We start from the raw sequence: 14983 nt of genomic DNA, 5'->3' as shown, positions 1-14983 counted from the left end.
CCCCCTCACCTACCCTCTCCTCTATCTGTAGATCATAAGAAAAACTGCACTTTAGCTATGCATCTGTTTGGTCTGGCCGCCCCACAGATCAGCCATTTGATCTGTTTTGTCTGCCAAGTCATGTACCTTTCAGAGTATTTAAACAGAAGGATTTTAAGATTTTGAAGAGCTACAACAACTAGGTCAGAGTGTCAAAAGGGGAGGAGAGGAATATGAAGAAGAAGAAAAAAAAAAGTGGGAAGCGCTGTCGCTGACTCAACTGTCATTAACCAAGCTTCCACAATGTTTAAGCCTTTAAACATTGATCTGCCTCAAAGTGCTTGGGTGTGGGGTGGGCTTAACAAATCTGCAAGTGCAATGTACATGTGCACAATTACAGCCAGCGGGCGCAGGCATGTTGTTTCCTACCAAACGACGATTGAGCTTGGCAGTGAGTGAGTGGAAAGCTGAGTGCACGCTTGGGTCCTGGGCGCAGACAGTTAGAGCTGGGCTGATGCAAACCGACAGACAACGTTACAGGCCTTTAATGTCACCACTGGTCCTCACATGAAAGAGGCAATGTAGCCCCAAGGCTGGATTTTTGCCACACATGCGAGTACAGAGGGAGGCTGGAGAAGTGAAAACAAATGGAAGCAGAGAGTGGGAGAAGAAAATAAAAAAAATCTGGAGAAACAGGAGATGAGAGGGGAGAACAAAAGGCAGAGGGGAAAAAAACAATGATGGGAAGCTGTAGAGTCAGCCTGATAAAATAAATAGGTGAAAAGACAAAACTAGGAAAAATGAGTCACTCCCTGGGGAGAACAGATACCGATTTTTCCCCAACAATGAAAACGTTGCTTTTGCCGAGCACCACGTTATCAAAATGGAAGGCAACGCAACACAAATAGATGAGACGGATGCATGTACATGTTTAAGGCAGAAAGGAAGAAATAGGAGGGGGAAATAAGAAAAAAAACTATGTGTATGTGCATTTTAGAGATGCAGATAGAGCAAGATTTCACATGGTGATGAGGGAGGAGGAGACAGAACCAAGGTCTGGTTCATTCAGAGTGTTAGACGCTCAATAAAAATAAGGTTGCAGGAAGAACTCCCATCACAAACAGCCTAAAGTAGTGTCAGACAAATACTCTCCAGGAAAGCAGAGCAGAGGAGAGCAGGGAGCTGAAGAGAGGGGATTAAAGGGGACAGAGAGAGAGACAAGTCCATCTCCTAGCAGACTATTCTTCACCTTAAGGTGTCAACAGCAGCTGGCACCTTGGCACCCTGCTCATGTCCACACCTGTCTCTCCTGCTGGGTCTACACACCTTCCATCGCCAGCTGCAATAAATCTTTTCTTCCCTTGGAAGGAAGGCAACTAAAAAGAAATAAATATATATATATATTTATTTATTTATTTACCAACACAATGCTGGCAATCACAAACAAAACACAACAAAACAAATCTCTTAAATCACCATTTTCAATGTCAGCGAGCTTATGCTGGCACCTTCTGTAATAAAATCTATACACACCAGCCGGAGAGAAGCAGCTGTATTCGTACCCAGGATGTACTGACGCAAAGGGGCGGGCAGTACTTCAGCATACTGTCAAACAGTGTTGTTTATTTTCATTTAAACAACACGTTTTTCTCGTCCAGCAACCACAAGTGCCACAAATACAGGAAAAAAGGACTTAAAAGCCTTTTTCAACCACTACTTTGACAGAGAAAGTGCTTATAGATTTGAAGCTCCTTCAATAAACCACATTAACAATTAAACAGTGACCAAATTATATTTTTTGGTTTTATTGTGGCAGTTTTACTGTATGTCACAGTTTATTATTTATTGATACTATTTAATTAAATTAATAGGCTCATTCTTCTGACAGGCATGTATGGAATATAAAACATTAATTAAACAGAGATAATAAAATAAAAGCATGTGGCCAAACTCATAAATCTGTTCTTCTAACCTCTAAGATTCGAACACAAAATAAATACTAGAGTCAGGCCATAACAGAGTACCTGTTATGGTTTCTGTTAGATGTAATGGCACTTTTTGTTTGCCACTGTTTTTAAACAAAGTCAACATCTGGCTCGTTAGCATTAATGTGTCCACAGCCGAGAGCAGCTTTCAAACAAACTCTGTTTGGACTTATTCTTCCAAACTTTGCAGCACAAATGATTGTATCGCCAGGAAAAAAGCACCTGTTAGCCTCTAGCTGGGTTTCTCCTGGCAAAATGAGCCTTTGGGGGATACACTCATAAGCACGATTGGTCCGCTTATAGTTAAGGGAACAAGCGTGTGTTAACTTACTTAGCAGAAGCCTGTATTGTTTCCTGTTATTTCTGGACATTTGACAAAAAAAAATAAAAATAAAAAAATAAAAAAGCATTTAATCTTATCCAAATTAAACTACACTTAAATCAAAACAGCTGTCTACTTATTCTTTTTTAAATAAATAATAAAAAAATAAAAATCACAGTTCTGGTGATTTTCCTTTGGTGGAAGGGTGGGTACCAAGTTCGTTTTTCAATGCAGGAAGCGCATTTGTTAACCTAGAGTAACATGTTCATTATGCTGACCTCACCTGGAGCTGTCTGTACCCCGCCTGCAGTGAACTTTAAGCATGGAGGGAGCCTGTCCAGGAATGAGACATGACGAGTCTCATTTTGAGACTGAAAACCTTACAAAGAGCTGACCCAGCTCCTTCCTGTTATATTTTTCATTTTCCATCTGTCTTTATCGCTTCTGAATGTAGCAACAGAGTCTCAGACTGCCACTTGGCTAGCTAGCATTATGTAGGTGGTGAAATTTAGCAAATGTGCAGTTTTTGGTGGTACAAATAGTTTGTGTTACAAATTACAGAACTCATAGTTCAGTAGAATTGGTTGCATAATATCAATTGCCTTATACATACAGATTGACATTAATAGACTATAAACTCTTTGATCTGCCATGGTGGTCTTTTTTTCTGCTCACCTATATAATATTGTGTCAGGAATACCACCAGCAGTATGCAGCAGCTTTATAAAGTGGTACATCCAGGTCACATTATTAACCAAGTGGTAAATACAGAGTGTAAAAATTAACTGCAATCCTCTGGGCTTTTTTGACAGATAGCACTTGTGTGCATGCTGCTATGTGAAGCGGTAGGAATGACCCAGTGTGTGAGTCTGGCCCATTAAAGCACAAAAAGCCATTGTGCATCATTTGCTGAGAGGAGGAATGGGGAGACAGAGGGGTGGCGTGTGGAGCTGAGGGAGGGGTCGGTGACCTTCTTCATAACCAACCAGATGACCTCATTCACAGCACATAGGAATCCTCTGTCTCCCCCCACTGTTCTTTATCACACTCACCATCCTCCCATTGCTCTCGGAAGCCTAACTCACCTTTTTTGCTTTCAGCGAACACAATAAATTAACTGAGTGGGGACAAGGTCATGCCCTAACCCTTTCATATAGACGACACATTCTTTCCTGCCAGTTATCCATGTTTTTTATGCCAGTCTTTCCCATGTTGCACAAAGTGTGACAGGGACTCTTTGTTTCGCCAATTAAAGCCTAATCATATGAAAACACCTATTGTTTCTGCTGTGTAATCTCCTCCCAACCCATGCACTGATAAGGATAGGCAGACTTAAGCCTCGCTACAAACAGACAAGCAGCAACAAACACTAAACAAACACAACAGGCTCAAAACTGGTTCACTTTCTGTCACAGAACTTAGTTCAGGAGCTGCTCCTGTCACCGTGGGCTGCATGTGCTGCACATGGGCATAAATTATGCTAAGCAAACCATGTTTTGTATTACAGCAGAAGACTGCAGGGCAGACAGCCACTGTAAAATACAACTGTGCAACACATGTAATTGGAGTTGGGCCAGACAGTTACTATGTGTGACTGTGTCACTGAGTCAGAGTAAACCCTGTTCAATAAACTGAACCACTGCTGTACAGGTTGAAGGAACAATGACATAAAAATCTACAGAGGACAAAAAAAAGACTGCTGTTTGTAAAAGAAATGTGTGCACCTCTATCCAAGACAACATAACTCCATCACTACAAACACGAATGAGAACACCAACAACAACAAGGACAGTACAGGGATTGCTACCTGCAATTAGTGTGACCAGGTGTCCCACTTAATGTATGGCTGCACAGCATTTTTATCCCTCGTCTCCCCGACCCACATATTGAGACAACATACCACACTTGGATTGGTTCAAGCTAACAAAATTCAACACGCGAGTCTCACAAGAAACATGGCTGCCAAAGACATGAGCCGTTTATGGATGAATAAATAGAAAAACTCAGAGATAATTAGCAGAAAGAACAGAAGCTGAAGTAACACTTTTAAACCACTGTAACACTGTGATGACATTAAAACTGTAAGACTATCACTCAGGGGCATTAAGGCAATTTTTAGCTTTTATTTATCCTCGTAGGAAGTTGTAAAATGTGCATTTAAATACAATAAACAACATCTGTTTATGCGCCTGATCCCAAATCTCTAACCCGTCTATAAATTAAGATCATCTCATGCCACATAAAAATCTTTTCCCACCACATGTTACAGGTCAGCGTTATTTTGTTATCGTTTTTATCGTTTACTCGGTTTTCCTGGGTCTTTTCACGTGTGTTATGAATAAATCTTCTTTTTTTCGGTACCGGTACTAGTTTTATTTTGTTGTATTTATCCGCGACACCTTAAAGGCCGGTCCGTGAAAATATTGTCGGGCATAAACCGGTCCGTGGCGCAAAAAAGGTTGGGGACTGCTGATCTACGCCTAAAATAAATACATAAAAAAAGCCTTCCTGCATGATTTGATAGAGGACATCCTCCTTCACTCTGCTGACATGTTTCTATTTTACAGTTCACACACCGCATGTGTGACAAAACCAGTTTCACAGTCTTTAAAACTATCTTTATAACTGGTAAAAGTTAAATATGTCAAAGGCCTCTCCTGTTTAAAAACGAAAGTAATTTAGTACTTATATACTGGGTAAAAGCTTCGATATTATGTTATATAAGCATTTAAGAGAAGTCTGCATGCATGTGAAATCCTTAACATTGAGGAGATTTCTACAAGATGAACTCAACTTTTTTGTGGGGGTTTGGGACTTCAAACAACATCCTGAAAATATTTATTATATTTACAATTGTTTGGAACAATGCTGACATTATTTCTGGCACCGGTTTGTTTTGTTTTTTCTCAGAACTGTCAATTCTGTTCAAAGCAGGACCGGAGAAATCTAAAGGGACAACAACATCTAAAGAACAATGCAGCAAGCGTCTTTACAAGAGATCGACTGCATTCAAGATGAAAAGCCGACTGCCCTGGGTAAAAATACAAACAAAACACGACTCGCAAAATTCTGCATCATTGTGTAATTAGAGCTCCCAAACCAGAAAAAGTCTGTGAAGGACACATCAAACGACATCTCAATCTCCGCCTTATCAAACTGGACGCCAGAAAGCTTGTTTAGAAATGTCTTTAAGACTATGACACGTTTGAAATTAAAATATAAGAAACAGGTGAAAAATACAAAAACCATAATAACTCATAATAACAATATATAAAAACTGCAGCTTTAAGGCAGCAGTGCAGATGCCAGATTAAAAGTTGGCATTGAAGCAAATGGCACAGTATACAGGCTAAAGGCATCATTTTGCAAAATTATGCAATTTACAGTGAAATTTTTACAGCACGTTGCACAATGACACAACTAACAAGCAACTGTACTGTGAATAGTAGAGTATGGCTTTTGAAATGCAAGGACCGAAAACGTGTTGAAAGCACGGTGGCAAAATGCTCAGTAGTGATCTCACTGCCTCCTCCCACTTCACTTTCTTTGGCCCCTACAGGAGGTTATGGCAGCACCGCCTGCTCTTGCCAAGCTTCACAGAAACAACAAGGGCTGCTGAGGAACAGTTAAATTATTCATCTCAGATTCATCAGCCTGCGACTAGTTAGAAACCCCTGCAAAGGCTGAAAACCACAGGCAGACTGATTTAACGCTGGGTGTTATGAATAGGACAGGGCCAGAGGACGCTTTGGGCAAACAGGGGTTATATGAGAGTATAGAAACGTTACAAAGCTAAAAAGGGGGGGTAAGAAAGAACGTTTCTGCACTTTGATATTTCCACAGGAGTTGAATCAAGTTTCCTGTTGCTGGCTGTTAGGGAAAAAAATTTCACAGAGTCAAAGACAAAATTATTCATCGAACATTTCCAGGCATTTAAAGCAAAGGAGTAATTCCTACGTGTCACGGTGGCATTCGCATTAAGCCAAGCTAAAACACTCTATGAGAGCAAGTGTGGGGAAAACAAACACTAGGCTGGAGGTTAAGTGTTCTGACTGTGCTCCGGTGAAATTCCTGAGCTGGCTGCCAACGTTCGCTTTGCCATTCCTCCTCTGAAAGGAGAAAGAAAATGAATGCAGATCGGTGGGCGAGTGAGACGGGAACAGAGTGAGCATTCAGCTCTTCTTTTTTTTTTTTTCCCCCTCATCTCCTTTTATGATAAAAATAGGGGACAAAAACAGGATATGGTGCTGGTCAATTATAACCAGTGTATGTGTTGGGACAGTTCAGACTTTAAAAACAGAGTGGAAAGGGGAAAAAGAGAGAAAATGAGGTGGACTTCTGTGAGTGAGGCCAGTGGGAGAGCTGTTTGAGGCATGCAAAGAATGTAGCAGGGTGGGGCCCATACTTCTGTAACTGAGAAATATAGCGCAAGTTGTGTATTTATATAAATGTGCAACGGAGGAACCAGATAAGAGGTGATTCATTATGTAATCTAAAATAAGTCAAAAAAATAAAATAAACTGAGAGACAGGCTCACCTCTGTGGGTCTGGAAACAAAAACAAAACAAAAACAGAGCTTGTCACCACAGCAAGAAAACAGCTCCCCCTCCCTCCCCGTGCCTGTCTGAAGGAAAACAAACCACTGACTCCCCCTCTTTATTGCACTTTCCTGTCTGAAGCAGGCATGACTTCCTGGATATGTTATTCCATCAGACACAAAAATTTAAGACAGATTGTAAAAGCTGACAAAACTTGGGTCAAATGCAATGGTGGAGCTCTAGTTTTAGAGACAGGAACAAGTAACCCATTTTACTGAACAAGTCTGTGTCAGGAAGCTGTTGTAAGATTACGACATCCCTCAGTTCATCTTCCGCTTTAATCCTGCTTGTCATCATCTAATGAAACACAGAAACAAGTATGACTCCCACTTTAATAAGAACCACGATTTTACAGGAAGATTTCCTGTCCATCTGGTTACCTTACTCTCTTATTGCTCATTCTGATGCAATGGCTCTGCTTTTAGGGAAAAATAAAGCGAGATAAAACTGCCTGCAGCCATGTGTGGCCTAACAGCCAGCGGCATCATAAGGAAAGACACTTAGTCTTGGCAACACAAGCCTGATAGTCAGCCAGGCAGTTGGGGCAGGGCACGAAGACAGGAGGCCAGGCAGAGAAATCGCTGATAAGGAGTCCCCAGCATTCACGGGATTGAGGCCTGAGATAAGACCCTGGAACTGTCAGTGGATGACTTTATCATACAGCATCCACAGGGTGGGAGTGGTTTTGTCGGGGCGAGAGCAGCACCAGGGGAGCAAGATGGCTCCAGGGCCAGAAGCTGCGGTGGGGGTAGGCAGAGGTACAACAGAAGAAAGTGTCAAGCAAACGCTGTGACTCTGTTTCCTTCTACAAACCCTCCACATCACCCTGTCAGACTTGTGCCACCACCTAATTTATTACCAGGGAGGAGAGACCGCGTAAAGGAACCACATTAGGACCAGAGTAAGGCCCACTAGTGTGTCTACCTGATGTGCATGCACAATCGTATATATGCAACTGTTTGTGGTACATCAGGTATGATTCTCTACTGGATTATATACAGAGTTTCTCCTGTCTCAAAATCGGACTTTAGGGGGAAGGGGTGGATGAAAACACATGTACAGCAAGCACAACTGGGCCAAATGTAGTTAAGGGAATGAGTCTGTGTTACTTTACTAAACAAAGATCTGTTTATTTCCCTGATATTTCTGGTAAAAATGCTGTTTAAATAGTTTTTTCCTTGGTAGAAAGTGTTTTTAAAAAAATAAATAAATAAATAAACCAATATTCATATGCTGAAAAACCCCACATATAACAGCAAGAGCACGTTTTCAAAGTCACGGGACATATGCTGGAAGTGAACCAAGTTTAGTGCTGATCTCAGCACATGAGAACTGGAGGAACACTGGTTCAATGAAACGCTGTAGTGGTACACTTCTAGCATTTCTAGATTATCTGTAGATATGAGAAGTTAAAACAAAGAAGTTAAAAGGTTAATCATTGCTGCCCTAATTAGCTGGTATCTGAAATAGAGCTTGCTTGAGATTATTTCGTGTTTTGTTAACATACGACACAAGGGAACTAGTGGAACTATCATGTTACGACACTGCCTGTTGCTAGCCGTAGCTGCGGCCCCAATGGACGCTGGCGCTTCTTTCTCGCCCTCTCTCTCTGACAGAAACCATTGTGGTCCTGTTGTTGTACCTGTAGAAAAATGACCAGATGTATGACAACTGCAGTAAACTAGTATATAACTACGCAAAAGGAGCAATATAGCTACTGTACAGGTGTCTGGGTGCAAGCTTGGAAGAAAGAAAAACTGCAGCTGCTAACGCTTGCCGCTCTTATCTAATATTGTGTGCATGCAATGCGATGCATGGATCAAAGAGCCACAGAATTCAGCAACATTTAAAACACAATTTTATTCTATAAGAATATAATTAAATGTTTTAGAGAACTGTTAAATACTTTTAGACTAGCTGAGCATCTGGAGCTGGGACAACCAGGAACATCCCTGCTATAGACAGTCAAGGCCGAGAAAGGCAAAGTAATGATCAGTTTACCATTGTTCTTTATTGTTAGATAACATATGCAGAAAAAAACCCTTCAGAGTAATTTACCTGCCGACAGCTATATAAGAGGCACTGTGTGAGTCATATGCAGAATAACCAATAATCATAATATACTTATTCAGCAATCAAAATAGTTATTGGATTCCGCTCTAGGGGATTTAACAGGTTTCTGCTTGCAACAACAGCCTTGGCCTAACACCCCCCAACTTTATCTGTGTTCCCTTACAGCTCTGAGCACTATCTCACTTTGTGAGCTGTGCTCCATCTTGTTAGCTGCTAAATTGATTGCATGTCAGAGGTTACTGCAGGTCCAGCCCTGTGCCGAGGAACGCCAAGGGTCAAGCTACAGTGGGAGGGAAGTGCAGCAATGGCAGACACAGGAATACAGGGGGAGGAGAGGGGGGACTGCTATACACGAAAGACTGACAGAAATGTGGGACGTCAGGTAGAGAACAGAATTCAGACTTCCAGCAGTCACCCATTTATCACAATCTGTTCACTAAAACAGCTGTTCCCTGAAGACCAATTCCCCACAAACGCACCACAGTGGACAGCAGACTGTTTGTCCTCCAGAATGCTGACAGCTCTCACAGGAATGTCCTGTTAAAACGTGACACACAGAAATAAACAAGCAGACACTAAAACTGTATGCAAAGGGAAATGATGTAGCTAGGAACAAGTGGCACATTGCACCACGTGGCTTCACCGCACAATTGCACATTTAATCTACTATAGCAACAATCCACAAAAATAGGCACATTGCTAAGGCTGGGTATTGTGGCCCAAAATGCTGATTTTCCATTTTGGAGGCTAATGGATGATTTACTACGTCAATGTATTAGTTTACTCGCCACTCAAGACAAATCGTGACTCAAAAACAGCTTATTAAAATAAAACTGAAGGCCTACACAAAACAAACAAAGAAAACAGCACCACTAGCAACTGCTAATGTTTACATATTGCAATTATAAAGAAAAACACTAAGAGCAGCTGGGCAACAATAACAAAATAGCGAGAGGGAGTACAATGTTATTCCCACCAAGCTAATGCTTGTGTAATTTCTCTTTGCTGGTGCCCAGTCTTGTTACACAAAATGAAAGTAAGACCACTAATGTTAGCCATTTTTAAACTGTGGTTTTGGAATTGAAACAGAAGCTAACATGTGAATCGCATTGCTCCCATTTTACAACATGCCTTTGTCTAAAGCGCTGAGCAGTTCTGCTGTGCAGCTGCTGTTAGTTTTCAAAAACTTTACATGTCTTTGCAAAACTGACCAATTTTTATATCTGTGGAGTAATCTGGCTACATTTCTTCATCTTCATTTCATCATAACAGGAGCTCAGAATAAATATATTGCTGAGAAATCTGACTATTTTGCCCACCCACAGACATTCATCAAACTTCATGGCAACAACTAATAAAAATCTTGCCTTCAACATTTCCCGTACTTCACTACTAGGACTGCATTTCTAGATGTTATACAGTCTGTCTCCTTCTAGCAAGAGAAAATATAGCAATTTGAAGCAGCTTGTTGGCAGGCAGATCGTAAAATAAAAAACTCCACAGCAGGTGTCACCTCAGGGAGATGAACAACTGCAACGGAAGGGGATTTCAAAAAGGGGGGCACGTCAATCGGCCAGAGTGACCTTGAGGGACAACATGCATGCTGGGAAAGTAACGGGGTCGTCCGTGCACGCAGGCTTGCTAAAACAGGGCGGGAGCGGTGGTCGCACAGGAGGGTGGTGTCGGCTTTCTTGCGCACATGGAAACAGCTGTGTAGACATGCACAAAATGCTGGGCGGGAGGGTGGGGTGGGTTGGGGGAGACGAGCAGCTGTCGGAAGGGTGCACTGAGAGATGGGAGGAATTGGGAGTTTTTAAAATATTCAACTGCAACTGGTTATATTTTTGCTCTCATTAGCAGCACTTAAATCTGACAAAGGAAGGCGTTTAAGCCGTTCAGTCACATTTAAGCCCACAAAACAGACTCAGAAAGCAAAGCCCATCCTCTGGGAATTTGTTTTAAACAATACACAAAACGTCCAACACTAATGTAAAGCTTTATCAACAAATTAGCACAGTCATTAACTTTTTGTTGTTTGGCACAGTATACTTGCCTTCATGGGACACCTTCAATGTGCAAGAATTGGCTGAGATATCGAAGGCACGTAGCATACTCCGTGGGGAAAACAGCGTAACTTGTTAGATCAAATACAAGTCAGACCTCAGTCTATCCAGTCTGACTAGAAAGGAAAGAGAGATGCTATCTTTACTACTCAAATATCAACTACCAACCGCCATTAAAAACTTTTTTTTTTTTTTTTTTTAAATCACAACTCTACACTACTTTTCTGAACTTCGGGAGGAGCAGACATTCAACATCACATGAAACGCAACATAAACAAGCCTGATTCTACTAGATGTGGTGGGGCCTGCTTACAATATATACAAGGGGACGAGGGGACCGAGAGGAGGTCTGCTCCAAATACCACATCAGAGTTTTGGCCCCCTCCACAGGGAGATGAAACCAAACAACAGAAGAAACCAGACAGTCAGTCAGACAGGCCTTCACTACCTTCATCTGATACACACATGCAACTTTTAGCAGCAGGGTAAAGTTTGGGCTAGTGCCGTGGAAACCCTCAAAAACATCAGATGTGCCGTTTTAGAGGAGCGAGACTGGGAAGTTACAAGTGATTTCTTAAACACCAGAGGACTGGATGGTTTTGCAAGTTCTTTAACAACGGGCGCTGCAACGAAGCATCAGACCAGAGCACCGAATCGCTTGCAGAAAACAAATGCAATTTTTATCCAACTCCTCCTTGACTTAAGAGTCCGTTTAATGAACACAACTGGGAACCTTTATCAGCCCAGCCTTTTTAGTATTCCTGAGATGCAAACAGATACATTTTAGTTGGCCCCATGTATAAAAAGTCAATACGACAGAAATGCATTATTTGCATGGAGTTCTTTCTTTTTGAGGGGTTAACTCAAAAGTTTACCAAAAGCAGCAGGGCTGAGCTGTTAACAGTGTGGATGAGAGAAAAAAAAAATAGGAGAACACATCTGCTTCCTAACTCTCCCTCAAATGAAAATACCAACACACCCAGCAGTCCCACATGACTACAATAAAAGTGCAAGATATTTCATCGGTTTTGTGAAGTATTTATGGGGTGTGGAGACGATCAAATTGGAGGCCGAAATCATTAAAAACAAAAAAATACGTGCGCATTGCAGAGCTGCAGATTTTCTGAGAACATCATGCATAAGAGACTTTAGCAAGCCTCAAACTAGATAAAAAAGATGAAGAGGAAGAAGTGCAATTTTCTACTAATAAAAAAGCACTATAAAAATGTCCTATAGGCAAATGAGAAGACTTCACTATTTACTGCACCAAAGCAGCACCCAGGCTTAAACTTAAAGTCAAAGTGCATCCGTTTAGCGTTATGCAAGCTTTAGTTTCATAGTGGTAATAAGTAAACAGCTCCGCATTTGTCTTGTTTATCGCCCATCAAGACGGCCAGAAAATCTTTGCAGACCGGTTTAGCAACTACATACTACAGAGCCTACTCATCCAGACATGTTACCGAAACTCATAGGCATGCGCTACTTTCAGGTCCTCTTTCCTCTTAAGAAATAGCCCGTTCATGCCGTAGCTTACGGGGTAGTCTTATTTTTAAATTCATCGTGATGTCCGATCCAAAGCTACACACAAAATGCATGGGGACAGTCTGCCAGGGGGCTGTGGCGCTCTCTAGTGTCCCCAGCTCAGTTACATAAACCACAGGTCCAACCTTCCGCTTAGACCAGCTTATGATAGTGATACTATCAACATAAACGGCAAACAATCCTGGGTTATCAAAGCCACAGGGGGTGCCAAAATCAGTGACAGGGCGCAGGAAACAAATGCCGGCTGCCAAATCCAGCCTGGACGGCGCCGCTGACAAAAAAAAGGGCGACGCAGTTTTGGTAGGGCAAGCTTGACTGGTTAAAAAAAAGAGGGGAAAAAAGAAAACACGACGGCAGCTGCAGCAGGGGAAGGAAATACAGACAAGCCCCCCTTCTAGGTTTTACGGTAAATGTTGTAGTAGCCAAAAGAAGAGGGAGAAAGACGGCGGTGCCGCGTTTAATGAAAAAGTTAGACGGCTGAAATAATCTTCCGAGTACCCCCCCTCCTCCTCCCTCCCAGCAGCAACTCAGTGGCCATTGTTTGGGCAACAAGCAGAGACATTCCGCCGTGCTGTTAGACTCGGCCGCTGGGCAACAACTAACACGACCCTCGGAGTAAGGCAAAAAGAGAGGAACACGAGCAAACCCAAACACCCCCCAACGTGTGTTTATAGCAGTGTTAAGCACAGCAATTGCAGTCTGTTTATTACATACGTGGCCAAGTTAACGCCACTGCCTGGTTCTTGAAGAGTTCAGCAGACACCCAGACAGGCTAGCTGAAAATGTTGCTAACCCGAGCGGCTAAACTGCTGTGTGGAACATGTGGAACCAGGGCCCCAGAGATTGTTCTTTTTTTTTTTAACTGAGAACAACATTTGTATAACCTGAAGTGTGCTTTTATTTTTATATCTTTATTTATTTTTTTAAACTTGCCTGTTAACACGTCTGACAACATGACAGTGATATGCGGTTTTTATTTCTTAGGTAAGTAAGAGAAAGTTTTCATCTCGTCGTCACAAAGTCAAGAGAGCAGCAGAAAACTCCGGTGGACTCGGAGCTCAGGGAGAAACAAACTCGCTCGGGTAGGATACTAGTGCGTTTCTTGGGTTGTATTGTGGGGCAATTCTCACTGGAAGTTGGTACTACTACGCCTACCACCGCCTGGAATATCGGGGTGCCCTCTGCTAGTGTATCCCCGGGTTTCGCTAACGATTTGCGGCAGGGATGCCCAGCGAAGCCGTGCCGACACCGGACTGCACCGTGGTCATGCTTTAACCCACTCCCCCACCTCTCCAACGAGGAGGGTGTCTCTCCAGAAGGCCACTTACCTTCATCCAGAAGCCTCTCTAGGTGTGTGAAGATGCCGCAGAGATTTGGCAAACTGGTCATGAGCTTCTTCTCGTTCAATAATTGCATTAAATAGTCGGGACTCGGCCTCGGTCGCTCCTTCACTTCGACCTCTCCGACCATCATCTTTGCGGCGAGAGCGGAGAACAAACCACCGCGAAGCACAGAATCCTCTTTTAAGGAAAAGAGAAAAAAAACGAAAAAAGAAAAAAAAAAACTTGCGGCTCCTCGCTTCCCTCCTCCTGATAATCAGAAGACTCTGTGAGACCCCCCTAAAATCAGGTTTGGTTTGTTCTTGTTGTTTGAGTGGAGAGGGGGGACAAAAAAAAGAAACCGTTATCTCCCTTCCACAGACTCGTGCGCTGTACTCTCCTCTACGCCGTGTGCGCTCGGGGACGTTCGATTCCACCACTGTAGGCGCGAGAGCCTGTTCCACCGGAAAGGGTCCGCCCTCCTTAACGCTCATTGGACATCTTGCTTTACAGAGTAACCAATCATTCCTCAGATCCGAGCTACAGGGGCGGAGTCGAGTCGTTAGCGGAATGACGGACGGGTATTGTAGCCAATGAGACGCAGTGCGCAGGAATGCACATAATGCCTCTAATATGTTGTGAACAGAATAGAACACATTTACCTCCTCCTTCCCCCAAACTAACAGCAACATTTTCCAGATTTAATCTTAGTCTCTCATTCTTTGTTCCTTAATAGCCTGACACTGCCATAAGTGAGTTCATAACTGTCATACCACACCATTCATGTGTGTCAAAGGTTCATGCAGTGGAATGGCTTCATTTTAAGCCCAAAGAACAAACATCAGACACAGCGATAATTTCACCTAAGATATTGTTTACAATCAGATTTTTGTGTATGCATGGATATGTAGTATCCTGATGGAAATAAGAATACAGGTGTCTATACAGCCTATGGTGGCTGAGGCTTGGAGGGAAGCTATCAGAAGCCTGGATACCATTATAATTCCTACAAAGGGATATCAATAACATATTTTTTCATCTTCCAAATAAGATATGTCAATATTAGGAGACCCATACAACCTCCAGTAAAGAAATGCTTTCA

At 42.4% G+C, this 14983-nt stretch overlaps 1 protein-coding gene across 5 annotated transcripts in view; it reads right to left on the bottom strand.

Moving 5' to 3' along the window:
- Positions 1-14326, bottom strand: part of qkia (QKI, KH domain containing, RNA binding a) — an 81146-nt gene extending 66820 nt beyond the window's left edge. For 4 of the 5 annotated variants that reach the window (XM_084915155.1, XM_084915154.1, XM_084915157.1 and 1 more), the window contains exon 1: positions 13891-14326. In XM_084915155.1, coding sequence (XP_084771281.1) covers positions 13891-14035 — 145 coding nt within the window. In that variant the 5' untranslated portion in view covers positions 14036-14326. The remainder of the gene's footprint in view (positions 1-13890) is intronic. The other variant, XM_084915158.1, reaches the window with a different exon arrangement.
- Between the last annotated feature and the right edge of the window lie 657 nt (positions 14327-14983).

This window comes from Perissodus microlepis, chromosome 19 (assembly GCF_051167445.1).
Source record: "Perissodus microlepis isolate ML-2025 ecotype Zambia chromosome 19, ASM5116744v1, whole genome shotgun sequence".
In the NCBI taxonomy this organism is placed as follows: Eukaryota; Metazoa; Chordata; class Actinopteri; order Cichliformes; family Cichlidae; genus Perissodus; species Perissodus microlepis.
Note: the sequence above shows the minus strand (reverse complement) of the source record. Positions and strands in the feature narration are given on the sequence as shown.